This window comes from Lynx canadensis, chromosome D3 (genome assembly GCF_007474595.2).
Source record: "Lynx canadensis isolate LIC74 chromosome D3, mLynCan4.pri.v2, whole genome shotgun sequence".
NCBI classification, from domain to species: Eukaryota; Metazoa; Chordata; class Mammalia; order Carnivora; family Felidae; genus Lynx; species Lynx canadensis.
In genome coordinates, this window is record NC_044314.2 from 2,526,612 (window position 1) to 2,550,548 (window position 23,937).

At 44.7% G+C, this 23,937-nt stretch overlaps 1 protein-coding gene across 7 annotated transcripts in view; it reads right to left on the minus strand.

Moving 5' to 3' along the window:
* ZNF236 (zinc finger protein 236) overlaps positions 1-23,937 on the minus strand; it is a 108,940-nt gene that overhangs the window by 52,149 nt on the left and 32,854 nt on the right. For all 7 annotated transcript variants that reach the window (XM_030337010.1, XM_030337013.1, XM_030337012.1 and 4 more), the window contains 4 exons: positions 22,580-22,783; positions 21,155-21,383; positions 7,821-8,093; positions 6,362-6,565 (listed from right to left, as the gene is read on the minus strand). In XM_030337010.1, coding sequence (XP_030192870.1) covers positions 6,362-6,565; positions 7,821-8,093; positions 21,155-21,383; positions 22,580-22,783 — 910 coding nt within the window. The remainder of the gene's footprint in view (positions 1-6,361; positions 6,566-7,820; positions 8,094-21,154; positions 21,384-22,579; positions 22,784-23,937) is intronic.

Genomic DNA, 23,937 nt, shown 5'->3' on the forward strand with positions numbered 1-23,937 from the left:
TAGATTTATTTATTTATTTATCATTTTGCCATTCAGTTAGGAGTTCTCTATTTATTTTGGATATTAACATTTTATCAGATACACTGATTGCAAACTTTTTTTTTTTTTTGCATTCCATAGGCTATCTTTTCACTTTACTGATGGTTTCTTTTGCTGTACAGAAACTTTTTAGTTTGATGTGGTCCCACTTACTTTTTATTTTGCTGCTTGTGCTTTAGGCATCATATCCAAAACATCATTACCAAGACCCACATCAAGGAGCTTCGTTCCTAGGTTTTATTCTAGAACTTTTATGGTTTCAAGTATTACATTTATGTATTTAACCCATTTTCAGTTAATTTCTGTAAGTGATATAAGATAAAGGTCTAGTTTCATTCTTTTCCATGTGAATATTCAGTTATCCCAGCACATTTATTGAAGAGAGCATCTTTTCTCCATTGAGTGTTCTTGGCTCCCTTGTCAAGTATCAGTTAACCACATATACTTGGATTTGTGTCTGGGCCCTCAATTTTATTCTATTGGTCTACTGGTTTTTATGCCAGTACCACACTATAACCATGACTACAGCTTTACAGTATAACTTGAAATCAGGAAGTGTGATGTCTTCTGCTTTGTTCGTCTTTCTCATGATTTCCATGGCTAACCAGGTCCTTTGTGGTTCCTTACCAATTCTTCTACTTCCGTAAAAAAACACCATTAGAATCTTGACAGGATTGCACTGAATCCATAGATGGTTTTGGTAGTATTGGCACTTTAACAATATTAATTCTTCCAATCCATAGAACACTTTTCTATTTATTTGTGTCTTCTTCAACTTCTTTCATCAGTGTCTTGTAGTTTTCAGAGTAGAGACCTTTTACCTCCTTGGTTAAATTTATTCCTAAGTATTTTACTGTTTTTGATGCTATTGATCTAACTAGGACTTCCAATACTCTGTTGAATAAGAGCAGTGAGAAGGGACACCCTTGTCTTGTTTTGATCTTAGAGAAAAAGACCTCAACCTTTTACCATTTAGTATATTGTTAGCCGTAGTCTTGTAGCCTTTATTACATTGAGTTATGTTCCTTCTACTCCTATTATGTTAAAATTCTTTATTATGAATGGATGCTGAATTTTTTCAGATGCTTTTTCTGTGTCTACTGGAATCATATGACTATTTTCTTTTATTCTATTAATGTAACATATCACACTGATTAATTTGCATATGTTGAACCATCCTTGCACCACTGTGATAAATCGCACTTAATCGTGGTAAATAATTCTTTTAATGTGCCGCTGAATTTGGTTTAGCAGTATTGTATTGAGAATTTTTACATTTATATTAATTAGGGATATTGGGTAGTTTTCTTTTCTAGTAGTGTCCTTTTCTGCTTTTGGTGTAAGGATAATGTTGGCCTTGTAAAATGAGTTTGGGGAATGTCCTTCCTCTTTGATTTTTTGGAACAGTTTGAGAAGGGTTGGTATTAATTGTTCTTTAAATGTTCGGTAAAATTCACCAGTGAAACCATCTGGTCCTGGGCTTTTTATATTGAGAGACTTCTGATTATTAATTCAACGTCCTTACTAGTCATTGGTCTATTCAGACTTCCTATTTCTTCCTGATTCAGTCTTGGTAAGTTGTAGATTTCTAAGAATTACTCTATTTCTTCTAGATTGTCCAGTTGGTTGGCATTTAATTGTTCATGGTAGCCTCTTCGCATCCTTTGTATTTCTGTGGTATCAGTTGTAATGTTTTCCTTTCCATTTATAATTTTGTTGATTTGGATGCTCTCATTCTACCTTTGTTAGTCTAGAAAAGGTTTTCTCAATTTTGTTTATCTTTTCAAAGAACCAACTCTTAGTTTCATTAATATGTTCTATTGTTTTATGTTCTCTATTTACATCTGCTCTAATCTTTACTACTCTTTCCCTTCTGTTAACTTTGGGCTCAGTTTGTTGTTCTTTTTCTAGTTCCTTAAGGTGTAGGATCCTTAAGGTGTTTTTTATTTGGGATTTTTGTTGCTTCTTAATTTGGTGTTTACTATTATGAATTTCCCTCTAAGAGCTGCTTTTGCTGCATCCTATTAATTCTGGTACATTGTGTTTCCATATTCACTTGTCTTAAGAGACTCTTTTTATTTCCTCCTTAGTTTCTTCTTTGATCCACTGGTTGTTCAGGAGAGTATTTCCATGTGTCTGTGAATTTTCCAGTTTCCCTCACTGATTTCTAGATTCACACCACTGTGATCACAGAAGATACCTGGTATGATTTCAATCTTCTTGAATTTGCTAAGGCTTTTTTTTGTGGCCTAACGTATGGTCTACCCTAGAAAATGTCTGATGTGTGCTTGAGAAGAATGGGTATTCTGTTGTTGTTGGTTAGAATGTTCTGTATTTGCCTGTTAGGTCCATTTGGTGTGTAGTGTTGTTCAAATGTGCTGTTTCCTTATTAATTCTCCATCTGAATGATCTGTTCATTGTTGAGAGTTGAGTACTGAAGTCCTCAACTATTACTATATTACTGTTTATTTCTCCTATTAGCTGTTTCTGCTTTTATACACTTGGGTGCTCCCATGTTGGGCATATAAATATTTACAATTGTTATATCTTCTTGATGGACTGACCCCTTTATCATTATATAATGACCTCCTTTGTCTTTTTTTTCTTTACCATTTCTACCTTAAAGTCCATTTTGTCTCATACAAGTGGAGCTACTCCTGCTTTTTTCAGTTACTATTTTTGAAATGTCTTTTTCTACCCCCTTCACTCTCTATGTGTTATCTTCACAGCTAACCTGAGCTTCTCCTGGGCAGCATATCACTGAATCTTGTTTTGTTCTCCCTTTAGCCATTCTGTGTCCTTGGATTAGAGGATTTAATCCATTTACATTTAAAGTAATCATTGATAGGTAAGGACTTACTAATGCCATTTGGTTAATTGTTTTCTGAATCCTATGTTCCTTGTTTTCTTATCCTGCTTTTTGTGTTTTGATACCTCAGTATGTTTTAATTTCTTTACCATCTTCTTTTGTGGGATTACTGTAGGATTTTCCCTTGTGGTTACTATGAGGCTTACACAGACTATCTTAAACTTATAACATACTGTTTTAAACAGATAATAACTTCAATAGAATCCATAAATTTTACACTTTTACTTCTCTTCCCCCTCACATTTTAGGTTACTGCTGATAAAATTTATGTTTTTTCCATACTATGTAACTGCAAATGCCTATAGTTATGGTTATTTTTACCACTTTTTTTTAACTTTTAAACCAGAGTCGTAAGTAAAGTGTGCACCACTATTGTTGTAATGCAGAATCTAACTATGACTACATATTTACCATTACCAGTGAGACTCATGCTATCTTTTTATGTTTTTATGATGTTAATTACTGTTCTTTTGCCTCCACTCAAAGAAATCCCTTCGGCGTTTCTTGTAAGAAGGTCTGGTGGTAATGATCTCTCTCAGCTTTTTATGATGGTAATAATGAGCTCCCTCTGAATATCATGCTTGCCTTATGACTCCAATACCTCCTTAGTCTACACATTATTGTGTTTAAAATTTAGTTTTTGAATTCGAAGAAAAAACATTTAGAGTACAAGAGAGCATGTCTAGTGAAATACAATCCCTGACACACAATAAAGTTCACAACATTCAAGTTCAGTAAAAATTACTGGTGCTTGATACCAAGATACAATGACTCCTTGAAAATCATGGTGTGCTCTCCCATACTTTTGTGCCTGGGAGTGCAATGGTAATGGATGTGCAGAGGAAGGGAACTTTACTGACCACAACCCTGGTCTACAAGCCAGAAGATCCAGAATTCTAGTTCTACCATGAGTACAAACTAGTTGTATAACGAAAAGCAACATCATAACTCTTTCTAGAGCTTAGTTTTTATATCTGTACAAATGACGAATGTAGAGAAGTTCTGAATGACTATTTTCAAGTTCCTACACAGCTCTCAAAGTTTTTCTGACCGTATAATACCATACCACCAACTGTGCTTCCTTAATATGCAGACTAAATTACTTGCTATGGTAGTTTTAATGCATTCCAACTTTCTGAAGTGACAGTCTTAGCCTAAGTGACATATTGTGTTTTAAGTAACTTGGCTAAACTAGAACAGCTCGTCTCTCAATGAAGTCAAATAACTGTAACTAATCTGTGCTAAAACCCTCTCTGTCACATTTTTATCAAAATCTGTCCCTGGAAGGTTATTAAAGTCACATCTTTTCTACAGAGCCCCTGAGGAGCTCAGAGTCTGAAAGAAGAGACAGACACAAATATAAATGACAATGACGTTAAGCATTGTAAATAATTATTTACAATATTTTACCTTCTATAATGCGAAGCCCTCTCTATATGAATCATTTCCCTCGTGTGTCTCACTCAGCCTGGACCAAAGGAGAATTCTGCTTCCACTAATTTGATTTAAGTTTGGTTTCCCAACTATCTATGAAACCGACAAGTAAAATGTACCCATTTTAACCTGGGAAAAAGTCTGGAGTACCGAGACTGTAGTTTAACTACGGGTTTAGAAAGTTAAAGTCAAGAAACCCACAGATGTTTAATTTTATTAATGGCAACCTGAAAAAAAAACTGGTAATTTGAGGGTAACTTTGAAAGCATGAAGGAAAATTCTAGGGCCACTAAACAAATGTTGAATCTGTCCTGACTTTCAGAGACTTTCCTCATTTCAGGAATGACACAAACCATTGAGAACCTATAGATTATGGTGAAGATCAGATACACATTAAATTAGCGTGTTGTTTTGCTTTGTGAGCTACCAAACGTGGACAAGAACATCAAGGCCTTCTAACCTCCATGGGAGCTTTGTCAGTTTCTAGGGTTTGAACAATTAATACCCTAAGAATTATAGTTTCCAGGAAGCTCAGTACAACACACACATAAAATCAACAGGGAATGATACCCTGGGGAGGATGACGACCTTCAATCTTTTGTCTGTTTTGGGGTTTTCCATTTCTTCTAGAGTCAATCATGATAGAAGAACATGATTCTAGAAAAGATCCATTTCATCTAAATTTTCAAATGTGTTAGCTATCTGAACTACAGCTAACACATTTAGCTTTGTTCTGTTCTGTTTTCATTGAGTTACAATCAAAGATTGTGTCCTATACAGTATCTACTTGTGAAAATTTGAAATTCTTCCTTATCCTAGGATTTGACCAACTGCAATTCCGTGCATGTTTAAAAGAGTATTATAGAGTAAAAGATTCTATGAAGCTATTAAATAACCCTTTTTTTATATATGTGTACTTCAAATCCGCTTCAGTTTCACCGTGTAGTTAAATTGATCTAATTGAGGAATTTTCACTATACTTTACAATTTGAATATTTCTCCTTTCTTCTAATTGTTTTTGGTTTATATATGTGATGCTATGCTCCTAAATAAAGATTCATGATTTTTTTTTCTTTAGATTCATGATTGTTGAGGAGTGCCTGGATGGCTCAGTTCGTTAAGTGTCTGACTCTTGGTTTCCACTCAGTTCATGATCTCACAGTTCGTGAGTTCGAGCCCTGCATCAGGCGCCACACTAACAGTGCAGAGCCTGCTTGGGGTTCTCTCCTTGCCCCTCCCCTGCTCATGTTCGTTCTCGTTCTCTCTCACAAAAAAATAAACTTTAAAAAAATTCATGATTATTGATCATCTTATTAGCAAACTGTAATTCCTATTAATCTAAAATATCTCCCTTTATACCATATGACCTTTATTTATATTAAACTATACTTTGATGTTAATTTTGTTCATGGACTGGATTATCTTGCTTAAGACCTAATAAAATACAGAAACTGTATAAAAATGTAAGTTTTATCCCAGAATTTAATGCAGTTTCTTTCATTTTGTTTAGCACTTTCTCATAAGCAGTGTTTCTAGATAATAAAATCATAGTTTAACCTTAATAACATTGACCCTGGAAAAAAAAAAGCCTTAAATGCTAGCAGTTTTCCTTTTTAAGTCCAAAGATGAAAGCAGCCCACATAAAACCTGCGACCTGTCACGTAGGGATTTTAAGATGAAAGTAACAAAGTGGATTGCGCATCTCACATGAAGAACCCTCGTCCACGTTGACGGTTCCCCTGAGACAGAAATTTGTCTTCAGTGAGGACTTACGTGCTAGTATCTCCAGCTGGACACATCCTTTCTTTCTTAACCAAGAACACAATTTGGGCAGTAGCTGAGACAGAGCTAGGATTTTCAGTTTGACTGTGGAACATACCGGGCCGTAAAGCAAAAGTGCTACACAAACACTTCATGAACAGCATGCTAAAACTGTCTCCCTGTAACCATCGGTCTACCACAGTGTAGACAAAATACTTCTATACTCTCTGCAAGGTGCAAGAGGGAAGAGAATCTTACCTACGTCAGTTATGAGAATCGGCTCTTGCAAAGGAATGTCAGGGACCGGAACGTTCGTCTTGCCGACTCGAACCTTCGCCGGTTTACGCTGGTGCCTCATCTTCCTTAGCTCCGTGTGTTTAAAATGAGAAGCAATGTGAGTCTTCCTGTGGCCTGAGGTCCGAAACTTTTTGTCACAGTGAGGACAAGCAAAAGGTCTGACTCCTAATAAAAATAAAAGTACGCGGCAGAATTATTTCAAGAACATACATCTCAACAATTAATGCCAACATAAAATTCTAGTAGTTTAATATTGACTTGAATAGTTTCTCGCTTCACACGTACAATTTCATGGATGTCATGCAGCTATTTTCCCCTGTCTGCATACAGTGCATACTATAGACGTTAAGGTATGTCTTAAGATCATTGGAAGTAAAAAAAATGTGCTATCCTCGCATTGTAAAATATTTAAACCTTCAGATACTCAAATATTCAGTCCCTAGGAATACTCCAGGGCAGTAAGACTGCTCTCTCTCAAATCATCATCTGTAACGTGGAACAACGTCTGCCTCCAGGCTGGCTGCCAGGATTGTAGACACTCATGTTTAACTAGCACTCAGCAGCTCCGAGCATTTAGTAAACAGCAGTAAATGGTAGTTGTCAGTGATTGTAAATAATAATAATGCTGCTGCTGCTGACAGTAATAATGTCCTCTTCACAATTCTCTACTATCAATTCCCTTTCCTGAAGGAAATTCCTTCATTTACAATTTTATCGGGAAACGAAAACGGAGGTTCCAAAGAAGGGCACATAACAAAAGCAACAAATGTCAGCTTTTTTAAACACTCCTCCACATGATCAGCTCAGCCCCGGAACCCAAGGTGGGGAGGAGAAGTTCCTGCTAATGGATATGGGGTTTCTTTGGTGGGGCCGGGATGATAAAAACGTTGAAAATAATTGGGTGGGTTGCACAATTTCTGAATGAAGTGAATTCTGAGTTCACCGTAAAATAAGAGTCCATTTTATGATCTGTGAATAGATCACAACAAAACGATCCTAAACGAAATTACAGCCTAAATATTAATGTTTTCATGCCTTCATCCTGACGACAAAACACCTGAAAGGGTGAAGAGGCATCAGCTTTGCCTCCCTGCCCCAGGCCTCAGCACAAACGCCCCCCACCCCACCCAGGTGTCTCCTTACAAAGGCCCACCTCCTCCACCTCTACATGCGGTGGCCCCCAAGCACCCCTCTCTTGGCCCTCTGCCTCCTGTGTTCATTCCGAGTGCTAGTGCTTAGTGCTTCCCTCATTCAGACGCGGGCTCTGTGGGCATCTAGTCCCGTCACTCTGTGGACCAGCATATACCTGCAGCCTAGCCTACCAAGGTGATCACAGAGACTTGGGAAGGGTGTTCGGCTGTTGCCCGCAGGCCCCGTGAATCGGAGGGGACGGGAGGGGAAGGCCCCGAGCCCCAGGCACCTGTGTGCAGGCGGATGTGCACTTTGAGGCTCCCCGACGTGGAGAAGCTCTTCATGCAGTACTGGCACTTGAACGCCTTGATGCCCGTGTGGGTCTTGATGTGCGCAGTCAGGGTGCTCTTTACGGCAAAGGCCCGGAAACACTGCGGACACTTGAAGGGCTTCTCGTGGGTGTGAATGCGGATGTGGCGCACCAGGTCACTCGGCTTCCGGAACTCCTTGGTGCAGTAGGGACACACGTGCCACCGGACACCGTTCTCCTCGCGGATCGAACCTGGGGCCGAAAGAAAACACAACCGGTCCGGCTCGGCCTGTCTGGCCCTTGTGTTTTCTACCCACTGTTAAGGCACTTGACCGTCTGGGGTTAGATCGAAACAACAGCGTACCTATGAAAGAGCTATCTACCTTTTTTGCCACAGCAGAAGATATACGATCAGTTAGGGAAAAAGGTGAAATTTCCATCATCACTGAAATGACGGAAGACTATGAGTGAATCCTGCAGAAAATCTTCACAGTCACATGAGAACACAAATCATGGCCCGAGGGAGGGAAGAGGGCTAACTGGACAGGTAAGATACATAAACCAAAGGCAAGCATACAAACTCAGGCCACTGTACATGTGAATAAAAGCACGTGACCAAACGACTCCAAAGTTAACTCCGGATATGAGGAGACGAAGGTGGAGAAAGCACTGTCTGAGCCCATCTGATACCATGAATAACAAACACATAATCCCCACGCAAGTAATTGGGAGACCATGAATTCTTGCCCTACGAAAAGGCATTCATAAATACTTATGACAAAGAAATAGCTCACGACTAAATATAAAAGACTATTTTGTAACTTTAAATATTATCGTTCAACTTTCAATCAGGTTTAAAACTATTTCCATCAGGGGCGCCTGGGTGGCTCAGTCGGTTGAGCGTCTGACTTCGGCTCAGGTCATGATCTCAAGGCCTGTGAGTTCGAGCCCCGCATCGGGCTCTGTGCGGAAAGCTCAGAGCCGGGAGCCTGCTTTGGATTCTGTGTCTCCCTCTCTCTCTCTGCTCCTCCCCGGCTCATGCTGTCTCTGTCTCAGAAATAAACAAACATTTAAATAAATAAATAAATAAATAAATAAATAAATAAATAAATAAATAAATAAATCTATTCCCATCCAAAGAAAAATCACAAGTTTACTGAAATATAAGTAAAATGATTTCTAAATAATAAAAATTTTAAAAACAAAATTCAGCAGAACCACTTTTTATCTTTTATAATTTTGATTAGCTTTATTTATCTGAAATTAAATAGGTATTTACAGTGAGGTCACGAACCCACTTAAAATTAGAAAGATTTTGGCCAGGTTAACAAAATTCATCAGGAAATTTTAACTGTTTATTTAACTGTGTCTTTACAGACATAGCTTTATTAGACAAAAAATAATTTGTTTCCTTCTGTTATTAGTAAATGCAAGGAATTCTCCTTATGTACAAGTGAATCTACAAGGAGCGAAAATGTATTTTCCTGAAGACAATGCTCTTTGCAAGACTAACATAGGAAATAAGGTTAGGTAAAAGAAAAAAACTTACATTTTTCTAAAAACAGTGACGCAACAGAAACTAGGTCAAGTCAGGAACACACGTAAACCATAGGGAAAAGAGGAGAAAATAAGGGAAGTGGCTTCAAAAATGGGAGACAGCATTTATTTTATGGTGACACCGTTTACATTAAGGAAGTCTGAAACTTAAGGCTGTTTAAAACCAATGGGTAAAAATTAATTCATAGAAGTGCAGCAATTACCTTAAGGTCTTATTTATGATACATCAAAAAAGCCAAGGTATAAAAACGCGACAGAACTAGAGTATCTATGAGCTAATAAATTTGGGAACCCTCCCCATCAGGTTTTCATCCAGGCAAGAATGAAAACTGTACCTTTAACTATCTAAGATGACAGAACATTCAACTGTCACCAGGTTCTAATTATTTCCAGGAACGGACTAGAACAGAAATTACAAACTGGCGGCCTTGCAGCAGTCTCCACACGTGGCCTGCATGGGCTTTGTTTGGCCCACGCGCTGCTACTAAAATATTAAATCCAGATTTTCGACCCTCTGACAAACTGAAAGGTCTGGAAAACCAGATGTGCATTCCCACGCGGCAACTTTCCCTGGTGCTGGACAACTGCTTTTCTCTTCAAACACATTAATAAATTTAAGAAGAAAAAACATACATTATAATCGTCTTCAAGATGAAAAGGCAATTACTACAATTTAATAGCTAGTCTTAATTTCTAAAAAATCGTCTGAAAACAGGAAGAGCTGAACAAACATATCTCAGTATGTTTTCATTTAATAGGAAAATACTAAAAACAATCCTATTACAGTCCAGAAAATATCCGCTATCACTGCCATGAATTTATTGTGTTCTAGTGATACAAGCCAGTGAAATTAGGTAAGATACAGAAATATACAGCATTAACTAACTACAAAGGGAAAGGTAAAAATCATGATTTACAAATGATATGATTAAATGCCTTAAAAAACTTAAAACTGAGAAAGAGGCACACATTTTAATACGTGGAAATCAACATCATACCTACAAGCAAAATCCAGAAGAAAATTTTAAAATGCCACTAAAAAATGAAAAAAATACAAAGAAAAGATCTGAAGAAATGGAAATCTACACCCTATTCTTTGGTACAAAGACTAAAAGTTATAAAGACATCAATTCTCACTGGTTAAATCACTTACATATAAATACCAAAAGGACTTTTTTAAAAACTAGAGTTTTGGAGCTTTAGCAGACAAGTCTAAAGTACACATGAAAAAATAAGTATGGGAAAATCGTTCAAAACACACCGTCAAGTGTAGCAGGAAAGGACTAGGCCCATAGGCAAGAAAGCATACCAGTAGTAGACATGAACAAGAAGACAGATTCGTGCACAGAACACAGTCCAGAAAAGACCCATACAGGTCTGGAAGGGTAACGAACAGAACGGTATCACAGTGTTTCAGTGGAGAAAACAGGACTTAGTCCATAAATGGTGTTTGGACAGTGGGGTGCCCATCTAAAAACAAAAAACTAAATTGAGTCAGAGATTCAGCTTAAAATATGAAAGTATGAGGGGCACCTGGGTGGCTCAGTCAGTTGGGCGTCCAACTTCGGCTCAGCTCATGATCTCACGGTTCATGGGTTCAAGCCCCGCAATGGGCTCTGTGCTGACAGCTCAGAGCCTGGAGCCTGCTTCGGATTCTGTGTCTCTCCCTCTCTCTCTGCCCCTCCCCCGTGCTCGCTCTCTCTCTCTCTCTCTCTCTCTCTCAAAAATAAACGTTAAAAAAAATTGAAAGTATGAAAGCGTTGGATAAAAGAGGTTATTTCCCATAATGTCCACGTTGAAGTCTAAGTATTGTAGAAGTCCAAAATCTGTGAAACAATGACCAATTTGGGTATAGAAAATATTTCTCCCTTTTAATTCAAAATGACAAATTAGAAAAGAATATATGCTCTCAAAATACTATCATCTTTAATGTATCATGGCAAATAAAAATCAAGTCAGGCTAATGAAAAAATGTAGGTGGCTCTTCAACATGAAAAGTTGCTCAACCTTTTTACTCCTTATTAGAGAAATGAAATTAAAGCTACAATCAGAAACCATTTTAACCTATCAGATGAGTAAAAATGGTCCCCAAATTTTGATAACAATCCCTTCAAAAGGCTGTGAGGAAATGGACAGATACCCCAATGCACTGTGGATGGGGGTATAAACTGTCAGAAAGCCCTGGAAGGAAAAATCAGCAATATTTACCCCATTGTTTTTTTCTTTTGATATGAAGCACATTAGTGATACAAATACTGAAATTTGAACAAGATCTGTGGACTGGATCAATTTCACTACCCTGATATTGATGCCTATACTCTGGTTCTAGAAGACAGCATCCTTGACCTTAGGACACACACACTAAAGTATTTGAAGGGGTATTAAATAAATTTGTATTTATTATCACCTGTATTTGCAAGATTGCAAATAACCTACATAATTATTTATCCATAAAATGGAACAATCTCTAGATATTTTCTAAAATATCAGGTGGAAAAAAGTAAACTGCAAGAAAGATTATATATAGATTTTATACACACACACACACACACACACACACACCCAGTATGCCCCCCAACATACTGAAAAACAATACGATACATACTATATAATAACATGCCTGTACTTGTTTAAAAGACAGAGACCCCCAGTGACAGCAGCTGCCCTGGAGAGGGGTTATGTGGAGGACAAGGATGAACAGGGGACATTTCACTGCACACCGTTTTGTATCTTTTGATTACGTGGCAAGAGCAAGTTTCACCTAGTTAAAAAATAATTTTTAAATTTGTGCATTCCATGCAGCAGCCATCCCGGGTCAGGCACTATTCCTCACACTCAGGTCTCTCCCTTTCGTTCTGCCACCGCCCCATCGCACAGACGAAGGTTAGCGAACCTGCCCCAGGTCAGGTGCCAATAAGTGGAAAAGTCAAGGCACACGTTGACATCTGTGTAATTCTAGAATCTGAGAGCGATTCTCTCAGAGCACTCTGTCCTCCCAGCTCCACTTCTAGGACAGTGCTCACCACATGCCAGCGACCACGGCAGGCAGACCCCTGCCCGTGGAGGGACTCAGGTGCGGGATTCGAGCACGCACGTGCAGCAGAGCTCAGGGACCTGCGTCAGGGTGGACTCGCCCCCGGTGGGGGCGGGGGGGGACGACACGACACTCAGAAACATCCGCATTCGAGGGAAGGGGGGCCTGGCCGGCTCGGCGGCGGAGCACGCGACTCTGGGTGTCAGCATTACGCGTCAAGCTCCACGTTGGCCCACGAGTCGAGATTATTTAAAAAAAAAAAACATAAAATGAAATCTTCAAATAAAAAAGTCTGCATTCGAAAGGCAGTTTTTGGAGGTACATTTACCAGGCAAAGAAGAAGCAAAAGCCGGGTATGAAGTTCTGGAAACAAAGCTCACAACGGCCACAGCGTGAGAGGTCTCGCGGGGTCCGCGAGACGCAGAGCTTGAGGCAGACAGGGGGACGTGATGGAAAGCCTACGTGCCGCGACAGGTTTTCGGCAGGACGAAGAAAACCGTACCCTAGAGGTGTCCTCCTCACTCCTGAATCGGTTTCCACACCGGAGGAATTACTGGGGACGCGGCCAGCCGTGTCCCCGGCATCGGCCTCGGCCACGGTGGAGGACGAGGGTGACAAGGTGATGAGGACCTGGGTGCCGCAGGGGGGAGGCAGGACCGAGGGACGGGAAGACGCCAGTGGATTCGTCCGGGGGCCAGAGCGCACAGCCACTGCTGCCGGAGAACTGCAGGACAGCAGGAGAGACAGACAGACAGACAGGCTCCTCTAGGACCCTCTCCAAGGGCCGCTTCAGACGCTGGACGAAGGCCCTGGCTTATTCTCGCAACGGAAGGTGTGCCCAGAGGCCGCGGGTGCACACAGAAGGTGCAGTCCGGAGGACATACAGTGACAGTCACAGAAAGTCGTTCTGCTTTCTACTGAATAACATCTACTTGAATAACATCAAGCTGAATACAAATACTCAGACTTAACTACCGTTCAACGACGAGCGGGGAGACGCTCATATCTCAGGATCCACGTTCAGATGCTGAATCTACAGAGAAGACTTTAAACGAAGCAAAGCAGCCCAAGTGTGCCCTCGCTTTCTGTTCACAGCGTCTCCCTACGCGGCCCCAGCCTGGACGGCCGTTGTTGTCGTTCACACCGTCTCAGCGGCGGACGGCACTGCGAGAGAGGTTAGCACCACTGGACCCTCGCGGCCTCTGACTCAGCCAGTGGGTCGTGGAGTGACGTGGAAACCGGAGGCCGCAGGATCCTCTGACAAAAGACGCCCTGTGGGAACAGTGCAGCCCGCACCTGGAGGAGGCAGGACACCGAATCTTGCACAAAGTTGGGACACCCACTCGGAAGTGACAGGCCAGCGTCCTGAGGTGGGGGGGGCCGTTAAATAGGCTGCTGGGCCATACGCCACGGGACCGCCTATTTGGAGTCGTACACAAAGGGACAGACTCTTGGTAAAGTGGACCGCGCACAATTTCTGTGTCCAGTCCCGCGGTCTACCGGGTTTCTCAGCGATCGGCGGGAGGACGCCTCAGACTTCCTGGCCGGATTCCCGGAGCGGGAAATGGAGGGGATGGTCACTGGCAGCTGGCTGGGCCACATCAATGAGGCAGGGAGACAGCAGGAATGCTCAGACGGAACCCCAGGCGCTGAAACGGGCGCCGTGGCAGCTATGGGCCCTGAGCACGATGGCACCTGCTCTAACGGCCCACGTGGCTCTGGGGCGGAGGCCACCGTGCTGGCCGGCTGACAACCAGACTTGGGATAAAGCACGTGTGTTTGGGAGTGAGGGGGGAGGAGGAAGCCAGGTCTGCAGGGAAGAGGACACGGCCGGCACTAGTGCTGTGTGTGACCGAGTCTCCCCGACCCCGCGGCTGTCCCCTGGGCCGGGCCCCCAGTCCCGCTGAACTGGCGACCCCGCGCTGCCCCGAGGTAGGGGCAGTAAGAGCGCTGTCCTGCCGCCAGATGCCCCCCGCCCCCCGTCTCACGGTGCTCCCTGCCCACGTGACATCCCAGAGCGGGTGCTCCACCGGGGAGGGACGCAGGGACCGCCGGGGGTTCGCTCTCCCGGGAGATCCCCGAGGTCTCCGAAGCTGCAACTGTCCAGGGAGCAGCTCTCACCGCCAAAGCACGGCATCCTTCCCCTGCCGGCGGCCCTCCAGGGACGGGGGACGGTGGGACCGCTGACCTCCTTCTCACGGAGGGCACCCTGAACAGGAGACGAGATGCGCCAGAGCTCTCCCGGGTATGGCAGGGCGGCGGAGGAGGGCGACCCGCCGTGTGAGCGCCTGTGCAGGTGCGGACAACAAGACAGCTGCGGGGCCGGCCGGAACCTGGCGCCCAGCGTAAAGGCGGCAAGCATTCGGGGAGGGATCTGTCCCTTCCGCTCCTGGAGAGGCTCCAGGTCCCCTCAGAAGAACCTTCGCTGGCGCAGATGAGGAAGGCAGGCCTCCCCGGCGGACTGAGCCAGCTGTGGATGTGCCGGGGGGCCGGCAAGGCTCTTTGCTCCACAGACCTCGGGACACGCGGCTGTTCCAAAGCGCATGTGGACCGCACGGCTTGCCGGCGCTCCCCTGCCCCTCGCAGAGGGATGCGCTCAGCAGGGGAGTCCCCGCTTCCGTCCCCGCGTGACCCATTGCCCACAGGAGGTGCCGTCCATTCCATCTACCTCCCGACACCTGCTCGGAAGCTGGGGCACAGGTCCCCCCGGGAGTTGGTGCCTTCTATCGACCAGATTACAGGCACGGTGATGCCGCACGAACCCTTGTGTTTGCTACTTCTGCTCACCTCTGCTTCATGCAATTCTGGAGGTGCTGCTCTGAGGAGAAAACCACCAATCTGCTGCTTCACGGAGGAGCCACGTTGCCGCCCGGAAACCGTCATTGGGTGAGCTGGGTCAGGGCAAGCAAGGTGCGGGGACACCGTCCCCGAGGAGCAATCCGATATCCAGACCCAAGTGCACAGAGGACGTGCTCCCGGACCGCTCAGGGCCGGTCCGAGTCGAGGGTGGAGGAGCCGGCCAGCGGCCTCGCGGATTCTGACCCCAAGGGCAGCGGCTCTCTGCGTGTTTCCCCAGCACCCGCAGCGGGAACCTCGGAGCCGGCTCCACGGGTGTGCGCGGCGTCCCCAGAAACAATCCACCCGGAAGGGAGCCCACAGTGCGCGGTGTTCACCAGAACACCCACCCTCCTCTGGGGGAGCCCTGCAAATAATTCACGAGTTTTCGCAAGCGCTCCAGAAGCCTGACGCAAAGGCGTCTCCCAGAAAGCCAAGCCTAAGGCCTGTCTCCCTCCTGCTTTTTCCCAGGAAGGAATTTATAAAGAAGGAATTTTCTGTGCCGGTCACACTGAACTCTTAAACACTGCTTTGAGCTTACTGTAGTGTCCGTACTATAACTTTCTGTAAAATGGGTGTAGTTTTCCCCAAGCAACGCAGGTGAGAGACAACCAGAGAATTTGCTTACAAGCCAACTCAGATCACTGCATACAGAAATGCTGCTAAAATGTCACAGACCTATCCTAGTACCTAGAACCTTAAACTTCATTTGCCTGACTCCTTAAGGCCTTTACAAAGACCACCACTGTTGAAAACTGTACTGTTTAAAAACTGCTGGATATAAATGTTTGAAAATTTTCCTGTATGTGTCTGCACACAAAGTAGAAGAATACAATGATCAAAACTAGTTTCTTCTAGAGAGCAATTACATTTCTTCAAGTTGTTTTAAGACCAATGCACATTCTATAAAAAGGAACGGTTTCATACGCTGATTTAAAAGTGAGTACCGGTTATCCATTTTTTTTATTTAAAAAAAGGCATATTTTCTTAAGTGAAATTGAGAAAAATTTGGCCAAGCAAATTCAAAAATGTGTAATAAAAAAACACAATAGAGGGAAAACATGAGAGAGGGAGGAAAGGGGGAGAGAGAAAGAGAAAGGAAAGAGTCACATCAAAGCCCAAACAGAAGACGTGGTTTGCTTCCCATTAATCAATTACTGTGATTTACCACCTCACAGATTAAAGTAGGAAAACACATGATCATAACAACAGAGGGGAAAAAAGGCATTTGATAATATTCAACATAGAGAAGAAAATAAAAAGCCTTCTTACTAAACCAACAATGGAAGGCAGCTTCCCAAATTTGAGAGGATCTAAGAAAAGCCTATAGTAAAAAGCCAAATCCAACTGTGAAACATTAAAACCAAACCCCTTAAAAGGCAGGACGCAAGAGGCAGTTCTCATCTGCATTATGTAGGGACCGCTCTCCCTACTTTGTCTACTTAACACTGTGGCAGAAAAGACACCTTAAGGAGTGTCGGATACGGTATTCAAAACACATATAAATAACAAAGAAGGGGCACCTGGGTGGCTCAGCCAGTTAAGCAGTTAAGCATCCGACTTTGGCTCAGGTACTCAGGTCCTGATCTCCCAGTTCATGAGTTCCAGCTGGCTGGCAGCTCAGAGCCTGGAGCCTGCTTCAGATTCTGTGTCTCCCTCTCTCTGACCCTCCCCCGTTCATGCTCTGTCTCTGTCTCAAAAATAAATAAACGTTAAAAAAAAAAAATTAAATGTTCAGTCTGCATACAACGTGAGCTATGTGTCAACAGAAGTTAACGCTAGAACTTTTTTAAAATAATTCTTGATACAGAAACACAAGTGTGATGAACTGGTCACGATGACCCTCACCGAGGCCTCCACACGCTTCACTCTATTCCCGTCAGTACTCAGTTCTCGTCCCTCTAACTCACAAAAGCTTTCACCTTCTCGCTGTGGTCCGCTGAGCTCTCCTATCTCTAAACCCGGAGCACATCTGTAACAATACGCCTCTGCGACCGAGACACGGCTTTCGACTGCCGCACGCCGTCCACGCACGGACTCCGCTACACCATAAGCGTCCGGTAGCTCAGTGTCCTTTTTTTTTTTTTTTAATTTTTTTTTTTTTAACATTTATTTATTTTTGAGACAGAGAGAGACAGAGCATGAACGGGGGGAGGGCCAGAGAGAGAGGGAGACACAGAATCTGAAGCAGGCTCCAGGCTCTGAGCTGTCAGCACAGAGCCTGATGCGGGGCTCGAACTCACGGACCGTGAGATCGTGACCTGAGCAAAGTCGGACGCTCAACCGACTGAGCCACCCAGGCGCCCCTCAATGTCCTTTTTAATACTTGACAGTGTGTTATATTTAGTACATAGCGGGGACTCAGCTCAAAACCAGACTACCATTCAAAACAAGAAAGGTCTTAAGTAAAGATAATATTCATATTTGGGGTGCCTGGACGGCTCAGTCGGTTAGGCGTTTGACTTCAGCTCGGGTCATGATCTCGCGGTCCGTGAGTTCGAGCCCCGCGTCGGACTCTGTGCTGACAGCTCAGAGCCTGGAGCCTGCTTCAGATTCTGTGTCTCCCTCTCTCTGCCCCTCCCCCGCTCATGCTCTCTCTCCATCTCAAAAATAAATAAACATTAAAAAAAAATTTAAGATAATATTTAGATTTAATTACAAATGACAAATAATTCAAAACAAAACCTGAAGAAAATCCTCTAAACTCTGAATCTTACCATCAAAGAATTGTACACAAATGAGATAAATCATGGAATTTTCAAACTAAATTCAACTACATCCAAATGAGTAAGTTTTTCTTTTTAAAGTTTTTCTGTACTGTATTATATGAAAAGCATAAAACAATACAAAATAACAAGCAATGTATCTGAACGATGAACCCAGAAATCTTCTTTATTCACAACACAGACCATCTAAAGAGAAAGAAAAGGAAGAATAAAAAGAAAATACCACTCTCTTGAATTACTTAATGTAGACATAAAACTCCAAATAAGCTCATGCGTGTTATTTTTAGACAAAGTATAATGGTTGCAAAAGTTCTTACCAAGAACAAATTTCTACTTTTTTCTAAATGTTTGTTTATTTTGGGGAGAGAAGGCAGAAAGAGAGAGAATCCCAAGCAGGCTCTTCACTCAGTGCAGAGCCCAACATACTGCTCGATCCCAGGACCCGAGCCCAAATCAACAGCCAGGATGCTTAACCGACGGAGCCAAGGTGCCCCAATTCATACTTACTTTTCAGGCAGCTATAAAAGCCCTCAGGTATCAGAGCTGCAAGCACTTAGCAGACCTCAAGCAGCAAAATAAGAGAGCGGGACAAAGACTGCTACAGGGAGCTGAGAACAATATGCACGCCGTAATAAATGTAGTTTCCAGGGCAGATGAACTGAAGCCCACAGCATCAGGGGCCCAGGTCCTGCAACGGGTCAAGCAGATGCCGGCCTATCACAGTACAGAGCAGGGGTCAAGTTCACGGTCCTAAGTCATCAAGAAGAGGTTAAGATTTCAAGACCTTGCTCTGGTGTAAGAGGGTGAAATCTCTCTGGCCTTAGGAAAGACGTCCACACGGGGCAGTTAAACCACTGTCATATCTAAAGGAATAAGCTGCCAGCTTTTCGAAACACCTTTCACTGTGACTTCTAGAGAGCCAATATTTTATAACAAATTTCAAACTCTGTGAAGTTTTAATAATGATTTATATGTCACAAGTTTTACGACAAATATACAAAAAAGCATATTAAATTTTAAATCAACATGCAAAATACCTCTTAAAATAACCAAATTCTACTAAAAACATTCTCTCTCACAAAACTAAATAAATCAGGGGCGCCTGGGTGGCACAGTCGGTTAAGCATCCGACTTCAGCCAGGTCACGATCTCGCGGTCCGTGAGTTCGAGCCCCGCGTCGGGCTCTGGGCTGATGGCTCAGAGCCTGGAGCCTGTTTCTGATTCTGTGTCTCCCTCTCTCTCTGCCCCTCGCCCGTTCACGCTCTGTCTCTCTCTGTCCCAAAAATAAATAAACGTTGAAAAAAAAAAAAAAAAACAAAACTAAATAAATCAAATAGTGACAGCTTTAGATGGAGTGTGTTCAATCTGGAAATATATGGTTAATTTTGAGCTAGCAACAAAACCTTGACTCGTGAGGTCTCCTCAGGACGACAACAGCCCTCCCCTCCCTCAAACAGGTGTTTGCAGAGACAGTCCCTATGCTAGACGTGTGCTCCTCCCTGAAAAGTGTCAGTCAAAAGAAAGAGCTTTTGCATCAACCCGTCTCTCAACCTTTTCTCAGCACACGAAGAAAACAAGCGCCAGCTCCAACTCGTCCTGAGGATCAGTTTACCGAAAGCGCAGCAGAACTGCATGAACTTGCTCCGCGGTCTACACGTGTATGTGACTTACTCGGGTCACAACCCGACAGACGGACACACTGTATGCAAGCTCTCCAGGCGGAGCACCGCATGTGACCTCACGGCCTCTGGAGCCCCATCCAGCGCTCGGGGCAGGAGAGAGTGCGGTCTCCGGGCCCAGGGCCGAGTGCCTCCCTCCATCTGGGGGGCCAGCGCGCCTCAGTGTTGTGGGGAAGCGAGTCTGGAGAAGCGTGTGCTGCCTGCGGCCACATCACAGCACCTTGGAAGGTTCTGGCACAGTAACCGGACAGTGGCCGGTGCTCTCTCGCAGGAGAGGTTTCACGGGCTGTGGATTTCCAGCAGCTTATTGGTGCACATGAAGCAGATACTCAGAAATGCAAGGGGAACTTCTAACCCAGAGGCTTCATACAGTGAATAAAAATATGTGGAAATGTGCTTTTTTTCCTTCCCTCCTGTCTGGACAGCGGGGATCCCCGGATGATAAACCACTTAGATTTCAACCTCCGGTTTTTCACTTGGGGCCGAGGGGCCAGATCAAGGGGAAGAGGAGACTAGAACCACCGTGGTCTGTGGGCTGAGAAACAAGGATTTTGTGGCCACATGTCAACACTGAGAAAACGCGTGTCAGGAGGCAGCGTTAACAGATGAGCGCTTTGCCCCTCAGAGAGCACCTGCTCCCCAGACTCTGGGAGACATACAGTCGGTCCCCAAGAAAACATTTCTGTGGGAACACTCCTGCCCCAAAGACAGAAACCTATTTCCTTCAAGAACGATGCAGGAACGCCTGCCCCTCTATGAAGCCATGCTGAGCCCCGCGGGTGCTCAGGAACGAACAGAATGTCGCTACAGTCTGCGCAGGGGCTGTAAGGGCCAGCGCTGCGGGCACTGAGCAGAGGAAGGGCAGGTTCCGAGCCTCCACAAGGAGGCCGCACTTGTGCCGGCCTCGGATGGCCTCATAGGCCTGCCGGAGGTCTCAGGGACGCGGCGGAGAAGGGGAGAAAGAAGACACTCCCGCTGAAGAAAGGCCCGTGGCAGAGGATGGCCCTTGAAAAAGAGTGTGACTGTTTCAAACGCCCGGGGAGCCAGCATCCCGAAGGCCAGGGAGGGAGGCCGCAGAGGCACGGGGGCCGGCTCACAGAGAGCTCACAGAGAGCTCACGGACCCACAGGGCGAGGAGTGAGCGCGGACGGAACCGGCAAGGGTCCAGCCTGCGGGATGGCGGTGCTGTGGTGGAAGGGAGGACAGGGGTGGCCGAGAGGCTGCTGCATCGAGGACAGGCAGAGACCGCCGGGGTAAAGCCCTAGGGGCTGTCGGGAGGAGACACCAATCACAGGGAGAAAAGCAGCCTAAGTTTTACAACTGTCATGGTTTTGAAATATCAAACAAACAGGCTGATACTACCAGAACGTTCAACAGACCTATCGCCTTTTCGAGAAAAAAAAAAAAAAAGGAGGCACGTTTCTTAAAAGATAAGCACTATGCCAGCCTAAACGTCTTGGCCTTAACGCATATGAAAATTACCAGGGAGAAATGGCGATTTCTTCTTTAGAATTTTTTTTTCTTTTTTATCCAACTTCTCTGGGCTTTCTTGTTCTTTTTCTGGCTCTGCATCGGCGGAGGGGGGCGGCTCACTTGAGGCGTGAGGCGTGTCCGCGGTGGGCCCCTGCGCAGAGGGCGTCCTGGCGTGGCTGGGGTCGTGAGCGTGCGCTGCAGCTGGAATTGAAGACAGCCCACTGTTTTCTAAGGCTTGCTAAGACAGAACAGAACTAACAGGTTAGGAGGGGTGAGGCCCGAACCCGCCTGCCAACATCAATCACAGAGATGCAATAAGGCTCGCCCACAGAATTCTAATTCCGCCCCACGAGACATAAAACGCTATACGCCGCTGATCGTCACTTGTAAGCTCGACTCCCAACTCTAGGAAGCTGAAATGTCCGTTCTGATAACTGACATCTCCCCTCCACCCAGAACACGGTACAGTAAAATTAAAAGGAACTGAAGTTAATTCCTTATTAGACTTTTAGGAATTTTACCTCAGACCACGTTGGTTATCTCCAAACGGGTCTGGGACTCGCTGTTTTCAGTTATAGTGAGTCTACCCAAAAGTTTACATCGGTTGTCATGAACCCTGAGATTACTTATACCAACTCATCCCAAAAGGTACAGAGAGGAGACAGGTTAGTTGTTACAGCAAGTAACTAAATAGGGTGGAGAAGACAGGCTGTCTCTGTTGGCAAAGGAAGGATCTGAGGATACAGCTGGCCTGGGGTGAAAGAATCAGAAAAGAGCACTTTGGGGCGCCTGGGTGGCGCAGTCGGTTTAGCGTCCGACTTCAGCCAGGTCACGATCTCGCAGTCCGTGAGTTCGAGCCCCGCGTCAGGCTCTGGACTGATGGCTCGGAGCCTGGAGCCTGTTTCCGATTCTGTGTCTCCCTCTCTCTCTGCCCCTCCCCGTTCATGCTCTGTCTCTCTCTGTCCCAAAAATAAATTAAAAAAAAAAAAAAAAAAAAGGAAAAGAGCACTTTGCCCCGATTCGTTCTGCTGCTCTCCCACCGGAGCGTGGACCGTCTACACGGCCAAGGAGACACGGGACTGACTCTCTCGAAACAGTTAACACGAGAGCCTCAACAAAGAACGAAGTATGTCTTAGGCCTCCGTCAACGGGGATAAATACAGGAAGGTTCTGAAAAGCCTATTCATCTCAAGTAAACCGCTCACGGAGAAAATTAAAGTTTTAAACTATTTCTAAATTTATGCATTAACCATCTAGGATTCTGCACTGTCCATAAGCAACTCAATAAGCAGATTTTGTTGCAACAGAACGTTTTCAATTAGGACGCATCTTTATTGATGATTCCTCCCTCTGACAAGCCCCTGCCTATTTCTTTTTTGGTCACGAAGCCCAGGCGCAGACGAGCACGGACAGGAACAGGCAAATGCGTCTCACCTGTAAAATGTCCTGGTTGATGCCCACTGTGATGCTGAGCTGCTGGCCGGGCTGAGGGGGCTGGTTGGACTCAGCCGGCCCCGGCTCGGACAGCTCCAGGAGCTGCTGGATGACATCGGTCACCGCCTGGGAATTCTGCTGACTCGACGCGGACGTGACGTGGACTTCCGTCTGCTGGAGAGGTAACGTCTGAAACAGTGTGGCCTGAAACGCAGCAGCATTGTCGTTGAAAATATAAGAAGCACATTAACTTGTACTTCAATTTACAAGAAAAAAGAACAGCACCTCTTCCTTATGACCGTTAAAATCTAACAATATCCCAAAGATGAATGTTAAATAAAATGTCTCACTGATTTTTACGTGAGCCACAATACTGGCTGTTAAAGGAACGTATTCGGTGAATTGTTCACCTCACTTTTTAAATTTTTCTAAGTGGCAGGAGAGACAATCAGTTCAAGGTGGGGGTTTGAGCACAAGGTTACGAAATAAAATAAGAGAGAAACCACTGTGGCCAAAACAGTTCAAGACATTTCGGGAAAACACGTGCGCTAGAGGAATAAATGCACAGTGAAGCTACACACAAGAATATCCAAGCAGGGACCGAGCTGATCACCCAGAAACTCGGGAATCTGAAATGCCACACCAAGAAAAGGGTGGAAGTCAGAGACACTCGTGTGTGTGGTGCCATCAAGGTGGACACAGGGAGCCACACGTCTGCCAGAATCGACAGGGCACACGACACAGAGCGTGGACCCGAGTCACTGCTAGCACAGCAGCGCTCGCTCGTCCGCTGTGACAGACGCGGCACAGAAACGCAAGGGGGCAGCAACGGGGCGGCTACGCATGGGGCTGGTGCGGTACACGGGACTTCTCCACCTTCTGCTCAATTCTCCTGCAAACCTAAAATTGCTCTAAGAAATCAAGTCTATTAATTAGAAAAAAAAAAAAAAAAGATGATGGAAAACTACTTAGGGCTGCCAGTGAGTCCCTTGTCTTCCTCCACAGAACAAGTGACAGGCACTTACCCTGAGGCAACAGAAATGGGGGATTGTCTCTAGAAGAGGCAACAACGGAGGCACCTTGGGAGGATCAGGGCACCTTCTTGGCACTTAGTTCCCCAACTAAACAAAGTCTGCGTTCTGCCCCAGGGACCCCAAGTTTAAGAGCTGGTTCCCCGGTCAACTGCATATAAAGTGGCTCTGGAGGCCACACGGCTCCATCCCGCACGGGCTCACTGCCGCCTCACTGCGCAAGATGACAGCACCACCGGCCACCGGGAGCCGCAGGCTAACTCGACGAGGGCAGGGTGGGCAGTGGCCCCGGGCAGACCACTCAAGGAGCAGAAGAGAACTTTTAAA